The sequence below is a fragment of the Galeopterus variegatus genome, unplaced genomic scaffold, assembly GCF_000696425.1.
Source record: "Galeopterus variegatus unplaced genomic scaffold, G_variegatus-3.0.2 Scaffold305, whole genome shotgun sequence".
NCBI classification, from domain to species: Eukaryota; Metazoa; Chordata; class Mammalia; order Dermoptera; family Cynocephalidae; genus Galeopterus; species Galeopterus variegatus.
Window position 1 is genome coordinate 570,870 of NW_007726416.1, and position 20,376 is coordinate 591,245.

General features: G+C 43.0%; 1 protein-coding gene across 1 annotated transcript in view; it reads right to left on the reverse strand.

Annotated features, from left to right (window-relative positions):
• MDN1 (MDN1, midasin homolog (yeast)) overlaps positions 1-6,609 on the reverse strand; it is a 157,329-nt gene extending 150,720 nt beyond the window's left edge. Inside the window, exon 1 of the mRNA XM_008567220.1 lies at positions 6,508-6,609. Coding sequence (XP_008565442.1) covers positions 6,508-6,609 — 102 coding nt within the window. The remainder of the gene's footprint in view (positions 1-6,507) is intronic.
• Between the last annotated feature and the right edge of the window lie 13,767 nt (positions 6,610-20,376).

Sequence of the window (20,376 nt, forward strand, 5' to 3'; positions counted from 1 at the left end):
GTTGCCGGTCCCGGTCCGGTACGGGCGCGACACTGAGGGTTGCGATCCGTTGCCGGACACGAAAAAAGACAAAAAATAAAATAAAATAAAATAAAATGCTACATGGGGCTGGCCTGTGGCTCACTCGGGAGAGTGCGGTACTGATAACACCAAGGCAGCAGGTTCGTATCCTATACAGGGATGGCCGGTTAGCTCACTGGCTGAGCATGGTGCTGACAACACCAAGCCAAGGGTTAAGATCCCCTTACCGGTCATCTTTTTAAGAAAAAAATAATAATAATAATAAAATGCTACATGGCTTCTCTGAAAAATAATCTGTTTCAGGTTCTAAACAATCTACAGGGAATCCAAAACCCCAGTGTTCCCCAGCTCCCTTACTCCTGAAGGAAAACATACGTATTGTGTATTTAGTATGCAAAATTGCCAGCTCTCTCAAGGAAAAGAGAGAGTAAGAAATTAATTCCTGGGCCGGCCTGTGGCTCACTCAGGAGAGTGTGGTGATGGTAACACCAAGGCCATGGGTTCAGATTCCTATATAGGGATGGCCAGTTAGCTCACTTGGGAGAGCGTGGTGCTGACAACACCAAGTCAAGTGTTAAGATCCCCTTACCAGTCATCTTTAAAAAAAAAAAAAATAATAATAATTAATTCCTGAAAATGAGTAAAGATATCCCTATCAAGCCTTCAGCCCAAACAAACAAAACAAAGAAAAAAACAAATCCAAAGTAAACAGCCACACTTTCATATCCAAGATGAAACAGACCACAAAATTCTAGTGCCAAGGTTCAGAATGTCCATAGGCATAAAAGAAAAAATGTAAAGGGTCTCATATTGCTAGGTCTGCACAACCTTTCTGCTGGGCAATATGACAGGTTTAAATTACCAAAGGGGACACACCCAACAAGTCCAATGCTATGAATTGATCTTAAGTACTTACATACTAACAGTTATCTGTAAGAGTGTACCTTGAACACAACCTAAATACCACATACAAAAAAAATTTTTTCCCCAAAATTATCACTCAGAAAAAAGGAGGTTACCTTACACATGAGCTATTACAAAGTCTCCCAGATTATAGGGCATTCACTCATAAAAATACTCAATTCTGAACAAATCACTGATTGGGAAAAACGTTACTTGAAACAATTTCTATCAATGTTAATTCTGCTGCTTATAAAATGACAACTAGGCGCTGGCCAGTTCACTCAGTTGGTTAGGGCATGGTGCTGATAAAACCAAGGTCAAGGATTCAGATCCCTGTACCAGCTAGCCACCAAAAAGTAAAAATAAATAAATAAATAAAAATATACTATGCCGACTGAAGATTCCATAAAATTGGAAGCAAAGAAATTTAACGATTTGGTCATCATTTCCAGGTGCATGACTTCAAATTTTTAATTGCTGAATGTCCCTATAAAAATATCCTCTACACAGGGCCGGCCCGTGGCTCCCTCGGGAGAGCACAGTGCTGATAACACCAAGGCCACAGGTTCGGATCCTATATAGGGATCGCCGGTTAGCTCACTGGCTGAGTGTGGTGCTGACACCACCAAGCCAAGGGTTGAGATCCCCTTACCGGTCATCTTTAAAAAAAAAAAAATCCTCTAGAAATATCATTTTAAAAATAATAAAGTGGTTACACTGTGGAGAAAAAGAAATATACCTACAAAATAAATGCAAACAAACCTAACTGTCCTAGACATGTTATACAAATGAATACTGGTGAGGTGGGAAAAAAATTCCAAGGAGAACAATATCTAGTAAATTTTTTCCTCAAAAGGGGATCTGGAGGCTGGCCCATTATTTCACTCTCTAACAGAGTGGTATTTATAACACCAAGATTGAGGGTTTAAATCCTCACACCGGCCAGCCACTAAAAAAAATTCCGGCCAGGGGGGTGGAATCTGGAAAACTGTGTTAGAAGAAACAGATGTAGGTTGATTTTTAAAAATCAACTTTTTTGAGATATGATATATATATAATAAAATGCACCCATTTAAGTATACAGTTTGATGAGCTTTGACAAAAGTACATACTTGTGTAAGCATCACTCCAATTGAGATATCACACCAAAAGTTCCCTCAAGGGCCGGCCCGTGGCTCACTCGGGAGAGTGCGGTGCTGATAACACCAAGGCCCCGGGTTCGGATCCCATATAGGGATGGCCGGTTTGCTCACTGGCTGAGCGTGGTGCTGACAAGCCACAAACAAGGGCAAAGTCGAGTGTTGAGATCCCCTTACCAGTCATCTTTAAAAAAAAAAAAAACAAAAGTTCCCTCAAGTTCCTTAGCAGTCAATTCCCTTCACCCCAGGCAACTATTATAGATTTTTATAACTATAGATTAGATTTGCCTATTCTAGAACTTTATATAAATTGCATCGTACAGGATGTAATTTTTCTGTCTGGCTTATTTACTCAATATAATGCTTTTGACAATCATCCATGTAGTTGTATGCATCAACACTTTATTCCAGTTTATTACTATTATTTCACTGTATGAATTTATCACAATTTGTTTATCCATTCACGTTGATGGATATTCTACCTGTTCCCAGATATCATCAATAAAGCTGCTGTGAACATTCGTGTACAAGAGATTTATGAATACATTTTCATTACTCTTATTCTTTATCATTACCTAAGAGTGAGATTGCTGGATTTTATGGTAACCATATGCTCAACTTAGAAGTAAACTTTAGGGGCCGGCCCGGTGGCGCACTGCTACAGTGCGCCGCTTGGGAGCACGGTGGCGCTCCCACCGAGGGTTCGGATCCCACATACAGACCGGTTTCCGCTCACTGGCTGAGCGAGGGGTGGGAGCAACACCGAGGGTTGCAATCCCGTTGCCGGTTCCGGTCCGGTGCAGGTGCGACACTGAGGGTTGCGATCCGTTGCCAGACACGAAAAAAGACAAAAAGGAAGGAAAAAAAAAAAAAAAGACTATGTACTAACAAGGAAATACTAATATGTTAAATGAAATGTGCACTATGTTTTAGCTATGGCATGTTTTTGCTTTTCCAGTTATCCAGTATAGCTTTGACTTTGAGGATTTGAAAATGACTATTTGTAAATGACTCAAAAGTACAGGACAACTTACATTTTTATGTTTTGTTAAGACACAGAAATAAATTGTAAGCTCTAAGAAGAAATCATTCAGCCTGACCATCCAACATTCTTATCCTATGGCTGTCTTCTACTCACGGTCATGTATGCTGTTAACTCTCCATTATACTTCTAAAGAAGGCACTTCGACTTTTCAGCTATACTTTACATTGCGATTTAGAATTGAAATTATAAACTACAGTGATACTCTTGGACTCACATTCATAATATTGCTGAACACATCAATTACAAATATCTACTGCACATGAACAAAGACAATAATTTAACTTTTAAAGAGACTATCTTCCAACACAGTTGTACTATTTTACAACCCCACCAATAATTTCTGAGAGTTCCAGTTGCTACATATCTTCAACAACACATTTAAAGGCCGGCCTGTGGCTCACTTGGGAGAGTGGGGTGCTTATAACACCAAGGCTAAGGGTTCGGATCCCTATATAGGGATGGCCAGTTAGCTCACTTGGGAGAGTGTGGTGCTGACAACACCAAGTCAAGGGTTAAGATCCCCTTACCGGGCTGGCCCGTGGCTCACTCGGGAGAGTGCGGTGCTGATAACACCAAGGCCGCGGGTTCGGATCCTATATAGGGATGGCCGGTTTAGCTCACTGGCTGAGCGTGGTGCAGACAACACCAAGCCAAGGGGTGAGATCCCCTTACCGGTCATCTTACACACACTTACACACACACACACACAATCAGACTTAATTTTAGCCATTCTAGTGGAGGTGGATTGGTATCTCATGTGCTTTTTCTTGCATTTCCCCTATGACCTAAGATGTTAAGAATTTTTTCAAGTGTTTAATGGTCAATAAATTGGGTTATTATTCAGTTGTACAAGTTCTTAATATATGACAGTCCTTTGTTACATGTTAGTTTAGTGCTATTTTGCCCTTGTTTGTGGCTTGTCTTTTCATTTTCTTCAAGTGTTTTAAAAAGCAAGTGTTTGAGGGGCTAGATGGTTAGCTCAGTTCGTTAGAACATGGTGCTGATAACACCAAGGCCAAGGGTTTGGTTCCCCATACCGGGTCAGCTGCCAAAAAATAATAATAACAATAATAATAATTAAATAAAATAAACAGCAAGTGTTTGAAATTGTGATGAACTCTAATTTATCAAGTTTTTGTTTTATGATGTCTTTAGTGTTCAGTCTAAGAAATTTCTGCTACCCCAATAATCTCAGGAAGATTTTTCCCAATTTTTTTCCCCTAGAGGTTTTAGTTTTCACTTTTATGTATACATTTATGATGAATTTCAAGTTAATTTACGGCTTTTTTTTTTAAAAAGATGACCGGTGGGCCGGCCCGGTGGTGCACTGCTACAGTGCGCCACTTGGGAGCGTGGTGGCGCTCCCGCCGAGGGTTCGGATCCCACATACAGACCGGTTCCCGCTCACTGGCTGAGCAAGGTGTGGGAGCAACCCCAAGGTTTGCGATCCCGTTGCCGGTCCCGGTCCGGTCCGGGCGTGACACTGAGGGTTGCGATCCGTTACCGGACATGAAAAAAGACAAAAAGGAAAAAAATTAAAAAAATAAAAAAATAAAAGATGACTGGTAAGGGGATCTTAACCCTTGACTTGGTGTTGTCAGCACCACGCTCACCCAGTGAGCGAACCGGCCATCCCTATATGGGATCCGAACCCGGGGCCTTGGTGTTATCAGCACCGCACTCTCCCGAGTGAGCCACAGGCCGGCCCCTAATTTACGGCTTTGATGTAAGATGTCAGATTCATTTTCTTCACTTGGGAGAGCATGGTGCTCTGTAACGTCAAGGTCACAGGTTTGGATCCCCTTACCGGCCAACCACCAAAAAAAAAGAAAGAAAAATTCCTTTTCTTTCCCTATGAGTATCCTTCAATCCAGCAAAAATTCTCAAAAAGTCTACTACCCATTCCCTGTTTAGCTCTTTGACATCTTTGTGATGGCTAACTTTAGGTGTCAACCTGACTGGATTAAGGAATACATAGAAACCTGGTAAGGCATTACATTATTTGGGGTTGTGTCTATAAGGTTGTAAACTTGAGGGACAGGGTGGGAAAGATCCGTCCTCAACATGGGTGGGCACCATCCAATCCTCCAGGGGCCTGGAAAGAACAAAAAAGGAGAGACAGGCGACTCTCTCGTTCTATTTCTATTAGAGCTAGGATTATTCTTCTGTTTCTTTCTTTTTGTTTTTTTAATAGATAACCGGTAAGGGGATCTTAACCCTTGACCTGGTGTTGTCAGCACCAAGCTCTCCCAAATGAGCTAACCGGACATCCCTATATAGTGTTCCGAACCCTTGGCCTTGGTGTTATCAGCTCCACACTCTCCTAAGTGAGCCATGGGGCAGCCCAAAACTTTATATTATCTTTTAATTCTATCTTTCTACGAACTTTTTGAGGTACCTGTTTGTATGTAGGCAATGCATTTGTGACTGCATAAATGATTTCTAGATATTGGAGCTACAAAAATAAAAACACATCTTCTATTGTCAAGAAGATTGCAGATATAGCAAATAAAATGCAATGTGAAAAGATGCACGATAAGGGTCCTCAACTCAGGCAGGAGTCAATGAGAGAAGTCTCTTAAAAGCCCAAACAAAAACCATTTTCCACAAAACTCTAGTTCGCCTCATAATTACTTCGGTTAGTTTCAGTTAGCACTACCTGTCTCGCTTTGTCCTTCAGCTGTTTTATGTTTTTACGAACTCCAAAAATAGATGCAAAATTCCCTCAGAGCAGAGACCGTAAGGGATTCATCTATCTTCTCACAGTGCCACACTGTGCCTTAAGCACAGCAGGAACGCAATCAATACTTATCAACGGGCCGAGAAGAAGGGACGGGCCAGAAAAGAACAACCACTCACCCAAGCTAAAGTGGATGGCTGCACCACGCACACTCAGTTAACACTCACGTCAAAAGGGCACAGACGCTGGCCGGCCAGTGGCTCACTCGGTAGAGTGCGGTGCTGATAACACCAAGGCCGCGGGTTCGGATCCTATATAAGGATGGCCTGTTTGCTCACTGGCTGAGCGTGGTGCTGACAACACCAAGCCAAGGGTTGAGATCCCCTTACCGGTCATCTTTAAAAAAAAAAGGGCACAGACGCAACCTCAATTTTTGGAAAACCACATTTCTTTCCGGAGGCTACGTCCGCCACACGCAGCCAAAGCGCTGTCGGTGGGAAGGGAAAGGGAAAACTCCCCCAGATAAAAACAAAAGGCTCCTTCCAATCGTCTCAAACACGCGTGGACTCCTCCGCCACCAGCCAGCCTGGGGGAAGGGACCAGAGTGACAAGACGCCGCTTCTCTCTCCCCTTAAAGCAGCGCATCTCCACGGAGGGGAGCAGGACGCGCGTGAGGGGTCAACCGGGGTCTGTCTGGCGCTATCCCACTCCCTTCTCACCTGCTTGGCCAAAAACCTGCCCAGCTCGCTATGGCTCTTCTCGTTCTTGGCAGCGATTAACCGCAGCGGCGTGGCCGCCACCTCCAGCAAGAGGTGCTCCATGGCCCAGGGCCCTCCTCTCCGGGCGGCCACCTGCGCTCCCTGCTTCCCGCTCAGCCTCCCTGAGCCACCGAAGCCCAGCTCTGGAGCCGCCACCTACGACGCCCCCCGGAAAAGCAGGCGCCGCTGCTCTTCCGACACCAACACCGGGCGAGCAGCAGCACACGTGGGGGAGCACACGGCGCTCCGCATCATCAGCCCGCGACGGCGACGGCGGGCGCTCGCAGCCCCGCCCCCTCGGCAGCGGAAACGTCGCGCTTCACTGTCGCGACAGTTCCGGGAGGGGGATAGAAGCAAGAACGGCTTTTGGGAGCTGGTTTAGATACTTGAGAGAGAGGCGCTCGTAGGCATAGGGCGGAGTGGGACAGAGAGACAGAAGATTCCGCTAGACTGGGCTAGCGAGGGAGGCTCTGAAGGTGTGTGATCCTCGCCCACCGTGCCTAAACACACGACAAGATCAGATGTACAGGAAAAGCAGATTCGCCCCTCTGACCCAGCCATTCCCCTTCTGTGGCTCTGGCCTACGGGTATTAGCACGTAAATGTGACGAGCACACCCCTTGCAGCATTCTTATTGTAAATATTGGAAATCAGTGTTCAATTTGGAACTATTTAAATAAAGCATGGCATGTACATTATAGAATATTTTGAAGCCACTAAAAACAGTAGACTGTAGAGCGTGGTGCTGATAACACACCAAGGTCAAAGGTTCGGATCCCCATACCAGCCAGCCCCACAAAAGAAGTAGAGACGAGTACATAAAATTAAAAGTGTACTTATGTGTATATGAAGGTCAAGAACTAGGCAAACTAATCAATGATGACAAAGTCAAATTAATGGTTTCCTTTGGGGGGGGGTATTGACTGCAAAAGGGCCTGAGGAAAACTTCCAGATTTCTTCTGGGTTGTGGTTTTGTAACAGCCTGGAACAGAAGTGACTCCGCTTTGTTAAAACTTTGAATTTAAAACTTGTTCTCTCCTATAACCCAAACCACACAGCCTGCAGCTAATTGCCAGAACACAATGACTCTTGCTCTCACATTGTACACAAGTAACTAGAGAAAAATTATTAACCCAGATGACAATTCTTTACTAGCTTACTAACCTGATCTTATTTGAGAATAACAGCAACTGAAGTCATTGAGAACAAAGTATGACAATGGTCAGCTCTCACCCAGGAATTTCCTTGATGATTATCTGAAGCATTCAAGCATGTCTGCACATCTCCGCTTAGTCACCGTGAATCACCTTTCCACCACAGACCCCTATAAAATGCTTTGGCAAACCCGGGAGAGGTTGTCTTTGAGACATAAATTCACCATTTCCCCAGGCTGCGGGCTATTAGGCTCAGCGAGACCGAGAAAAGAGAGACACCCAGGCCAAATGCCATTTTTTTTTTTTTTTTACAAAAGATGACCGGTAAGGGGATCTTAATCCTTGGCTTGGTGTTGTCAGCACCACGCTCAGCCAGTGAGCGAACCGGCCATCCCTATATGGGATCCGAACCCGGGGCCTTGGTGTTATCAGCACCGCACTCTCCCAAGTGAACCACGGGCCGGCCCCCAAATGCCATTTCATCCAAGCAGCTTTATTCCACCAACGTGGAGGGAAGACTGAGTCAGATCAGTTCCCCACCCCCATACAGACTAAAAAGGTTTTATAAGGTTTGAATTAGAGGAAGGGCATTGGGTGGTCATTCTTGCATAAGAATCTGTTTTTGCACAAATTCTGGTTTTTCTGGAAAAGCAAAGGGATAGGAGGTGGAAAGTTGATTAACATGAGATAGGGAGGGGCAAGGGGGGAAGAAGGTGGAAAATTGCATAACATGGCTGTGCTGATGCTGGCTCTGAGGCTTAATATTCCTCCCTTTTGTGTTTGGCAAAAAAAAAGGATGTGAGTTATTGTTTATTAGGGAGACCCCCAGAACAGGTGTATAGATGTAGGTCCATCTTCTATAACTTCTTCATGCTGACAAAAGAGGCGATGAGAGGCTGATGAACTGGGGTTTTTCCTTATCGTGATCCTTGAGGCTAGAGAAGATGATAACAGACATCTCTCATCATCGGAATTTCAGTTACCCACTCATGAGTCATTTTCTGGATGGTTGTGCAGAGGAACTGGGAGGATTACTGTAGAAGTTTAGGTCCTACGGATAGCAGGAGGATTATTACAAACAGAATTAGGATGGGTAGTAAAATGGGTAATAGCCATGAGTTCTTAGACCATTCAGTTGGCAGAGTTTTTAGTATTGTGGCCTTTTCCTAATAGAAAAAGAACATGGTAGAGATGATTAACCTTCCACTTTAAGCCATTGGGTTATTAGAGTGAGCAAGAAGTCCCTGAAATCCCCTTGTAGGTAGCAGTTCCAAAAGAAAAAAGATAGAAGTGTGTCCTCAGAAGCTACGACTCTGGGTATATTGTAAGGAGAGAGAGAATTAGATCGTAGAAATCCTCTGCAACTCACATAGACATTAACTAGGGACAGCTCACAGTTGGGCGAATGTTGACAAGAGTAGTTAGGCCTCTGTGGTTCTGGATTCTCACTCCTCCGTGCGTTCCTCAGGTATCCTTGTAAGCCTGATAGAGGTGGATGTGAGAAGCCGAGAACGATATTTCTCAGGATGTCCTGAGAGTTTTGAATTGAAGTCTGGCACCTTCTTTAACCTAGAAAGTTGAACGCAAGTACTTAAGGCTTGATAATTTTGCCATGGTTGGGGATGTTAGAAGTACCTGATTTGGTCCTGTCCACCTCAGGTTGAAGAAGTTTTGGTTTTAAGTCTTTTAGGAGAACCCAGTCCCCCAGCTCAATGTTAAGAGGGGGAAAGGGATTGGAATAGGGCTTTGGTTGGTGGGTGTTAATGTATTTGTGCAGAAGTAGCTGGATGTGGTTTAGGGCAGGTCTCCCAAGGGGTGAGGATTATAAGGGAAATTACCCAACAGAAAAGGTCTTCTATACATGAGCTCAAAGGGACTAAGGGTTGGGCCGATGTTAGTTACTTTACTACCAGAAGAAGGTGACAGATTAGGGGAAGATGGGTTCATTTTAATAGACCAGCTGAGTGGTTGTTGAATAACTGGCTGAAGTCTCTGGAGTCCCTCTTTACTGACTGGTTATTGGGCTGGGTGAGGGAACATGAAAAGGTTTTTAACTTGTATTTGTAGTGGGGGGGAGGTTAACAATAGAAGGAGTAGTGGTATCCCAGACCTTGGGGTCAACTATATCAGAGGTAGGAGGTTAGAGGGGAGAAACAAATTTGGGTGGCCTAAGAATAGAAGAGGTTCAGATGGGGCTGGCCCATGGCTCTCTTGGGAGAGTGTGGTGCTGATAATACCAAGGCCACAGGTTCAGATCCCTATATAGGGATGGTTGGCTCACTTGGGAGAGAGTGGTACTGACAACACCAAGTCAAGGGTTAAGATCCCCTTACCGGTCATCTTTAAAAAAAAAAAAAAAAGTGGTTCAGGTGGGTTTGAAGTAAAGTATATGGATGCCTGGAACTTGGTGAGGATGTCCCTTTCCAAAATAGGAGTAGGACAATGTGGAATGACCATAAACTGGTGCATGAAAGGTACTTCAAAAAGAATACTAGGCAGAGGAGAGGTGACCTTTGGTTTGAATGGAATTCCTCTCACCCCTACAAAAGAAACAGAGGAATCAAAAAGTTAGCCTGAATATTCTGGAAGCACTGAGTGTGTTTGGTCCCCGTATCTAGTGAGAAAGAAATGGGCTTACTTGCTACCGTTTCTGCTACCTGGGGCTCAGAAGAGGTGATAGGCATGGCAGCAGGGATTGTAAACCCTGGGCCCCATCAGTCACAGTCTTCAGCAACTTGTCCCAGGAGGTCAGATAGCTCAGTAGGGGTTTTTGGAGGGACTGGAGTGGGTCCAGAGACCCTTTTACTACAGCCGACTCTCCAATGCCCCTTCTTACTACACAGGGGACAGGGCCCTGGGTGGGGCCTTGGGCTTGGGCAGATACTTGCCCAATGCCCTGGTTTATCACACTTGAACCAGTTACTTGCGGGAGCAATGGGAGGCTTACCCTGAGCCTTGCCTTGAGGAGTTTGTGGTTTCTGATTTTTCTGGATAGCAGTAGTGAGTAATTGGCATTTGATTTGATCATGGTTTACTTTTGGGGTTTTAGATTCCTCCTGTCTGTTTCAGGGTTAAGGTTGGTGTATTATATTACAGCCTCAGTGAGGCGAGACATAAAAAGTGCAGGGTTCTCATTAGGTTCCTAAGTAACTTCCTTGATTTTCTTATAATTGACTGCTTTTGGGCCGGCCCCATGGCTCACTCGGGAGAGTGGAGCACTGGTAGTGCCGAGGCTGCAGGTTCGGATCCTATATAGGGATGGCTGGTGCACTCACTAGCTGAGTGTGGTGCAGACCACACTGTAATGAGGGTTGCGATCCCCTTACCGATCAAAATAAATAAATAAATAATTGACTGCTTTTTTTTTTAAAGATGACCAGTAAGGGGATCTTAACCCTTGACTTGGTGTTGTCAGCACCACGCTCTCCCAAGTGAGCCAACCGGCCATCCCGATATAGGGATCTGAACCTGTGGCCTTGGTGTTATCAGCACCATACTCTCCCAAGTGAGCCAACCGGCCATCCCGATATAGGGATCTGAACCTGTGGCCTTGGTGTTATCAGCACCATACTCTCCCAAGTGAGCCACAGGCTGGCCCTATAATTGAATGCTTTTAAAGAAGCCTTTTTATGAGACATGTGAGCATGTAACCTCTCCTTTTTCTATCTGAAGATTCTAATTGATAATCCTGATTTGGGTCAGTTCATGGGATGGCTGCAGGACTCAGAAGAGACTGAGTCTGGTCCTGAGTGTACATGGTGTTTGCATGGGCTTAGGCTGCAGTCCAGACTCGCTCCTTCTCCTCCATGTTTAAAGTAGAAGAAAGGATAACATAAATGTCATGCCAAGTAAGGTCATAGGATAGAATGAGATATTGGAATTGTTTTATATATTGAGAAGGATCTGTAGTATATGATCCTAATCGCTTATCTATTTGAGCCATATCAGAGGGAACATGGATCCTAACAATGTCCTCAGCTCCTGCCACCTCCTGGAGGGGAAGAATAGAGGAAAGGAGGTGGGGATTGTTTGGATGTTTCAGGGTTTTAGGTGAAAGGGAAGGTGGCGGTCCACAAGAGTGTGTTAAGGAGGAGAAGGTAGTGGGGAAGGGGGGAAGGCACAGTGGTGGGGGTAGGTGACAGCAGGGCAGTTTGGTCATATCTGAAAAGATGACATTCCAATCAAAGCCTTGGTAAAATAACCAGTGTTTCCAATTGTGTCCTGTTACAAGAAGAACAGATCCTTATTAAACTTATGTAAATAAATATATTGCCATAAAATAACAATACTTATGAATAGTTTCAAAATCCTAGAGGGTTCAAGCAGAGAGAAAGGAAATGTTTTAATTGTTGAAAACAACCAGCAATGTTTCAAAATGAAGAATTTGTAAAAACCTATAATTTTTTATCAGTTAATTCAGTTTTATATGATTAACTTTTGTTCTTTTGATCTTGGCTTGTAATTTTATAAACACATTAGTTTTTCATTAGAATTTTGGAAATTTAGTCCAATGGTGTGAACTCAAAGTTGTCAGAAACCTGTATCTTTTAGTGTAAAGCATAACACTTTAAAATTATAAGTGAACCAAGATTATAATTGATAGCATTTATATCAAGACATAAACTTGTAAGAAACTTACACAATTTTGGAACACATCTTAATAACATCTTAGTATAACCAAAGAAGTTCAAACATTATTTCTTGTTTTGACAATACTTCCCATATAGTCTAATTTATCAAATAAGCCAAATTGGTTTTGATACATCTCTTATATATATCCTTTGAGATGCTCCGGCACCCTTGGAACCTTTCAAAGTTAGTTCAGGTCAAAAGGTTGAGTTTTCAGAATTTGGTTTTGGAAAGTCTGTCAAATAACAAAGACCTAAAACACTTAGTTAAATAAAATCACAAATCACTACAAAAATAAAAGCAAAGTGACAAAGGACTTCAAAGGCAAAGAGCACAAGAAATTGTCTTGATAAAACATGAAGTTTCCTAGGCCAGTTATCTGAAAGATTAAAAAAAAAAAAAAACTCATACAATTTTCTATTAGGAACAGTTAAGTGTTTTCAGGAAATCTGGTTGTTCCAACATAAGAGAGCAAACTCTAACCGTGCAACAGAATACTTTTGATATTAATGTTTAATTTTTAGAAAAACTTATACAGGGGCCGGCCCGGTGGCGCACTGGATAAGTGCGCCGCTTGGGAAGCGCGGCGGCACTCCCGCCCGAGGGTTCGGATCCCACATGCAGACCGGTTCCCGCTCACTGGCTGAGCGAGGCGCGTAATAACTTCGTATAGCATACATTATACGAAGTTATCGAAAAAAAAAGAAAAACTTATACATAGGGCTGGCCCATGGCTCACTCAGGAGAGTGTGGTGCTGATAACACCAAGGCCACAGGTTTGGATCCTATATAGGGATGGCTGATTAGCTCGCTGGGTGAGCGTGGTGCTGACAACACCAAGTCAAGGGTTACGATCCCCTTACCGGTCATCTTTTAAGAAAAAAAAAAAAAAGAAAGAAAGAAAGAAAAACATACATAATTTGATTCAGAATGACCTTTTTGTTTTTGGCTGAGTTCACAACTTTAACCTTCAAAGCCTTTATCAAAGTCAAATGTAATCCTGTTTGATTAGTAAACCCAGGCAAAGATGTATGTTGATAAATTTTTTAAAAATATCTTTTATACAATCAGTAACCTTAGGATCTAGTAAATTGGGGTCCATTTGTCGGAATAGATTATATAAGGCCCAGCTTGAGTTTTAGCTATTTTTACCAAATAGATATTTATGGTTTTCCACCCCAAAATTTGGTGTATTAAGTAGTTCTCAAAGGTCTCTACCAAAGGTTCAAGTTATGAGGCAGCAATTGTGAGTCTCCCTGAATTATGGAAAATATCTCCTGTTTATCATTTGCTTTTATTCAAAAGATAAACATTAATCTTTTATTATCTGTTATTAATATTACATGAAAATTTTAAAAAGGAAACCAAATTTTAATTTTTGTACCAGTATACTGTTAATATTACAGTTAATTTTAATAAAAACTTTGATCAATCAAGATTATTAGACTTAGGGCCAGCGCCCATGGCTCACTTGGGAGAGTGTGGTGTTGATAACACCAAGGCCACAGGTTCGGATCCTTATATAGGGATGGCTGGTTAGCTCACTTGGGAGAGCATGGTGCTGACAACACCAAGTCAAGAGTTAAGATCCCTGTACAGGTCAACTTTTTATTAAAAAAAAAAAAATTATTAGGGCCGGCCCGTGGCTCACTCAGTAGAGTGCGGTGCTGATAACACCAAGGCCGCGAGTTCGGATCCCATATAGGGATGGCTGGTTTGCTCACTGGCTGAGCGTGGTGCTGACAACACCAAGTCAAGGGTTAAGATCCCCTTACTGGTCATCTTTTAAAAAAAAAAAAATTATTAAACTTAGGAAGCAAGCAATTTTGAATTGTTTTATATTCACATTTGCAGATAAAAAACATTTCTAAGGGCCAGCCTGTGGCTCACTTGGGAGAGTGTGGTGCTGATAACACCAAGGCTGCAGGTTCGGATCCCTGTATAGGGATGGCCGGTTGGCTCACTTGGGAGAGCGTGGTGTTCACAGCACCAAGTCAAGGGTTAAGATCCTCTTACTGGTCATCTTTAAAAAAAAAAAAAATTCTAATTTCTGAAGAGACATGTTTTTAATTTTATTTTATTTTATTTATTTTTTTTTTTAAAAGATGACCGGTAAGGGATTCTTAACCCTTGACTTGGTGTTGTCAGCACCACGCTCAGCCAGTGAGCGAACCGGCCATCCCTATATGGGATCCGAACCCGGGGCCTTGGTGTTATCAGCACCGCACTCTCCCGAGTGAGCCACGGGCCAGCCCCATGTTTTTAATTTTAACAGATCCAAATATATTTAGTTTTCTTTGCATAAAACTAACATTTCAGTATTTTGTCAATATAACTTTAAGATTTCAAGTTACTGAGAAGAATTTTTGAAACTATGATGATCTCATTTATAAGCATTTAACCCATTCACATTTGTTTAACTTACTCATCTCAAGCTATACCCTTATCAACCAATATTAACTAAGGCCTTTGAGATATTGGACATATGTCCCCTTTTGCTAGACATCCTGGGTCCCAAATACCCATGTGGCATTCAGGGCCATGTGGAATCCAGAGAGGCCATGTGGGGCCCAAGGCAGAGGGCAGCATTCACAAAGATAACGTCTAAAGGATATTGTCTCCCCCTGTATGGCCAGGAGGCAGAGCTGAGATAAGGTGGAGACTGTATTGCGTTTTGTCCTGCAGATGGTAGCCCATGTGATATGGACACATTATGTCCTTTGACCTCACCGTGGCCATCCGTTTAGTCCCCAGAATTCAGAGGCTTAAAACCAAAGACAAGCAAACAACAAGATGTGCCGGGCTTTGGGAGAAGCCTAGCAGCCAGTTCTCTTACAACTTTTAGTCCTTAAATAAATTAATTAGTTATCAAACATGCCACAAAATGTCTTGACCAAAAGACAAATCTAGGCAAAGGGTTTAAATCAAATTCTGAAAATGCATCTATTTTATCAACAATTTTATTTTTTATTTATTTATTTATTTTAAAAAGATGACCGGTAAGGGGATCTCAACCCTTGGCTTGGTGTTGTCAGCACCACGCTCAGTCAGTGAGCTAACCGGCCATCCCTATATAGGATCCGAACCCGTGGCCTTGGTGTTATCAGCACCGCACTCTACCGAGTGAGCCATGGGCCGGCCTTATTTTATCAACAATTTTAAAAAATTAGGGCTGGCCTGTGGCTCACTTGGAAGAGTGTGGTGCTGATAACACCAAGGCCATGGGTTTGGATCCCTAGCTAGTTAGCTCACTTGGGAGAGCACGGTGCTGAAAACACCAAGTCATGGGTTAAGATCCCCTTACTGGTCATCTTTTTTAAAAAATTAAAATTATGGGCCGGCCCGTGGCTCACTCGGTAGAGTGCGGTGCTGATAACACCAAGGCCGCGGGTTCGGATCCCATATAGGGATGGCCGGTTAGCTCACTGGTTGAGCGTGGTGCTGACAACACCAAGTCCAGGGTTAAGATCCCCTTACCGGTCATCCTTTAAAAAAAAAAAAAAAAAAAAAAACAAATAAAAAATTAAAATTAAAAAATTAAAATCATGTGAACTTCAAAAGTATTTATGCTTATCTACTCAATGAGTGCACATTATTTATAAGCCAATTCTGTACCATGTAGACAATACAAACACACATATAGACATGAGCATGTAGACATAACAGACAGTTTATATACATATATATACAGACATAACCAAACAGAAACAAATAAGAATCTTATAGGTTTTGTTTAAAATGTTAATAATGAGAGATAAAATAGAAAACTCACTAGTTTAAAAAGACAGTTGGATTTAAATTGTGTTTCTAAATGTCAAAGCTGACTGGCCCGTGGCTCACTTGGGAGAGTGTGGTGCTGGTAAAACCAAGGCCACGGGTTCAGATCCCTATATAGGGATGGCTGGTTAGCTCACTTGGGAGAGCCTGGTGTTGACAACACCAAGTCAAGGGTTAAGATCCCCTTACTGGTCATCTTAAAAAAATAAAAATAAATTTCAAAGCTTATCTGAAAGGCCTCACCATGTTTTAGAGAAAGCAAGGTAATAAATTTACATTACAAAACACAAAGAATGCAAGCCCTTTGGAGGAATTTTGGGTGAGTCAGGAGAGACACAGAGAAAGGTTTAAAAAAAAAAAGGATGCCAAGATCAAATAAAATCACAGAAGTCCACCATGGGATTTTGAGGAAATGCATAGATGAGCCTAGAAGAAAATTTAGAAGTCTGCTCAAAATAACCAGCTGGATGCCAGAAAATTGTATTTGATGTCACTTTTAATCTAGTTTTTGTTTCTTAACTGGGTTACTGAGTTAAGGGTTTAGCCAATGAAAAAAGCCAAAATCAATTGACCTCGTGGTTTCAAGAGAAAGGCAGCAGACCCAAAAGGAGGTCAGTTGGTGCACCATGGCTGCATTTCTCATGAGGCCTCAGAATCTTTGGCAAAGAAGAGAAGCACATGGAGTTAAGAAAAAGAAAATATACTCAAGCAAAACCAAGGTTGCAAAGAAACTGTCTCAGGACATAGAGCTAGTTGGTAGGCAAAAAAAAAAAAGAAAAATAAAGACTATTTCTGGGAGGAAGAGGATCAGGCAATACAATTATCTACACCAAATGCTCACCTCAGTTGCTATGCCAAAGACTAGTATGCTAATAGACTGAGCGGAGAAAACCAGCAAGGGCTATCTGCTTAGATTTCTCTGGGCCTCTCTGTGTAACATTTATTCCTTCAGGGTATGAAGCAGGACCCTTTCTGGAATGGGGGTTTTATGACCTACAATCAGACAATGTCGGTCAGAGAATTTCTTTATGGCCTGCTCAAAGACAGAAAGGCAGAGGCAAGGTTAAAGTGTATCTGTGACTTGCCTTGGGGAAGAAGGATTTTAATTTCTTTCTTTCTTTTTTTTTTTTTTTCTTAAAGATGACCTGTAAGGGGATCTTAACCCTTGACTTTGTGTTGTCAGCACCACACTCTCCCAAGTGAGCCACAGGCCAGGCCAGCCCCAGGATTTTAGTTTCTATGGCTTGCCTCAGGGGTGAATGGGGCTGAGAGACAGGAGAGCGGGAGAAGGTCAGAGCAAAAATAATTTGCCTTTGAGACTTTCATTTTCAGGAATAACTTTCCAGACCCCAACAAAACATTGCAAAGAAATACCAACTTCTTTTACTTTAGTTCATCCAATTTAAAGTTGGAGGTAGGGAGGGGGATGGGGAAGTTGGAGAGTTTTCTGTAGGATTGAAGTCAAAGGAGGAAGGAGGAGAGGATTTTTCAGGAGAAGATGATTTGGAGGGCTGTCATTGAGGAAAATAATTTGGCAAGAGTTGCAAGCATGATGGAGGGGTGAGAATGGAGGTAAACAAAGGCTTGGGCATAGGGGACTTTAGACCATTTGCCTTTGGCGTTTGAGGAAGTTTTCTAAGTTTCAGAGAATTTGGAAATTGAGAGCACCATCTTCCAGCCGCCGGCTTTCATTATCTAATTTGTATTGTATGGTGGCCAGGCAGTGTTGCAGAAGAAAATAAGTCATTTTGGGCAAATATCAGGTGAGAGTAGACCTGATTGCCCATGAGGTGAAATGTAAACTTGAGGAGTTAGAGAAATTCAAGTCCCTGAGATCCTCAGTGAAGACCAAGCATCCCCAGAAATCAGTGAGGAACTGAGAGTGAGAGAGGCAAACCAATGACACTCAGTGTCTCCAAGTGTGGAGGTGTCTAGCCACCCATGTGGCTGAGAGGAGAGCCACCACCCTGGTGCTGGGGTTTTGAAGACAGTCCAGGACTGTATGTGAACGGGGTTCCATTGTGAGAGGGAAACAAGAATTCATTCACCTAAACAGAGGTCACTGGCCGATGTTGGATGCAGGAATTGCAATGGAGTATAACCAAAATTCAACAAATTATAAAAGATATTTGTTTAGAAACTGATGATTTGTCTGATTTCTCTATCTGCTTATAAACTATGTAAGAGCAAATCAGAGTAAAAATCAGAGGCTTAGGGGCTGGCATATATATATATATATATATATATATATATATTTTTTTTTTTTTTTGCGGCTGGCCGGCATGGCCTAGGAATCCAAACCCTTGACCTTGGTGTTACAAGGTTGTGCTTTAATCAACCAGCCCCCAGAATTTCTTTCTTTCTCCTTTCTCAAATGTATGTAAATCTTTTTCAGAGCTTAATAAGCCTCTTGCAAGTCTCACAACTCAAAAATGTTTCCTCAAGGATCTCTGAGCTAAGATTCAATAGTAAGACTTTTCCAGGTTTCAGGGAACAGAGAAGTGCTGCTGGTGCCATGGTGCTGTCACTGGTGCCTCAGCAGGAACACATGGCTGAACAGCCATCTTGTCATTGCCTTAAAACTAACTGGATCGGGGCCAGCCCGTGGCTCACTCGGGAGCGTGCAGTGCTGATAGCACCAAGGCCACGGGTTCCATCCTATATAGGGATGGCCGGTTAGCTCAATGGTTGAGCATGGTGCTGACAACACCAAGCCAAGGATTAAGATCCCCTTACCCATCATCTTTTTAAAACAAACAAACAAAACTAACTGGATCTATTGCTCATTATTCTATATGGCAGTGACTGTCAAATTTGTGACTCAGTTTCTCTCTACTGTTGTTTCACTCTGCCTCTCCCTCTCCTTTCAGTTTCAACGGTTTCAATTATCTTTTTTCTGTGTATGTCACATTTAAAAGTCCCTTAGAGAAAAAGGATCTCATTGGACCAGTTGGTCACCACCTAATTGAAAGAAAGTGAGCCGAGATGCCAGGTACTGTTCAAGCTTTATTAAAGAAAGAAATCTTGGGCCGAGCCCGTGGCGCACTCGGGAGAGTGCAGCGCTGGGAGTGCAGCAGCTCTCCTGCCACGGTTTCGGATCCTATATAGGGATTGCCGGTGCGCTCACTGGCTGAGCACAGTGGCCAGTCTCAAAAAGGACAAAAAAAGAAAAGAAAGAAATCTGCCGGGGTGTGCTCACAGTGGCACAGGGCCCAGGGCTGCCCTGAAAAGGGGATAGCACCAGGTGTGGGGTGGTAGAGCTTATATAGTGCACCAAGGGCTGGCTGATACCATCAAGGCGGGTCATTATACTAACGTGGATTGGGGTGGAGAACTGCATCCTTGCAGAAGCGAAAGGGGTTTCTGTTTAAGTCAGGAGGCTTCTGGTAAAGGGAAGGGGGAGCGGAGGGGGGAGGTGGGCGGCGCCATTTTGTGCTTGGGCTTGTCTAAAGTGGTGCTGGTTATGTTGCAGATCTACTACTAATAAAAATGGTCTAGCCTAGATTTTTTATAGGTTCATTTACAGTTTTGATTAACGACACCTTTTGAGAAGCTGTTGAGAGCTAGGTATTTTTTCCCAGAAAAATATGCCAATTCATAATTTTTCCCAAACATTTTTAGACATTTCCATTCTCCAGGCTCATCCATTAGCACCTGCCTTGGGCATATCCCAATCATATTTTTTTTTTTTCTTTTTAAAGATGACCAGTAAGGGGATCTTAACCCTTGACTTGGTGTTGTCAGCATCATGCTCGCCCAGTGAGCTAACCGGCCATCCCTATGTGGGATCCAAACCCTTGGCCTTGGTGTTATCAGCACTGCACTCTCCCGAGTGAGCCACAGGGCCGGCCCAATCATATTTTATTATTATTATTATTTTTCTTTTTTTTTTGTGACCTGTAAGGGGATCACAACCCTTGGCTTGATATCGCTATATAGTATCCAAACCCGCGGCGGGAGCATCACTGCACTCCCAGCACCGCACTCTCCTGAGTGAGCCACGGCGTCAGCCCATATCCCAATCATATTTTGAACACATCCTTACTTCCTAGTACAAGGCATTCCAAGATCATCCTCACCCCCACCCCAGCCCTGGATTATTCATATTCCCAAAAAGTTCCTTTTAATAAATGGGGAATAGTACTTAGAAATCAAGACTTGGACACTAGCGATGTTCACTGCTTTTTTTTTTTTTTTCCTTTTTGTCCCTTTTCGTGACCGGCAACGGATCGCAACCCTCAGTGTCGCGCCCGTACCGGACCGGGACCGGC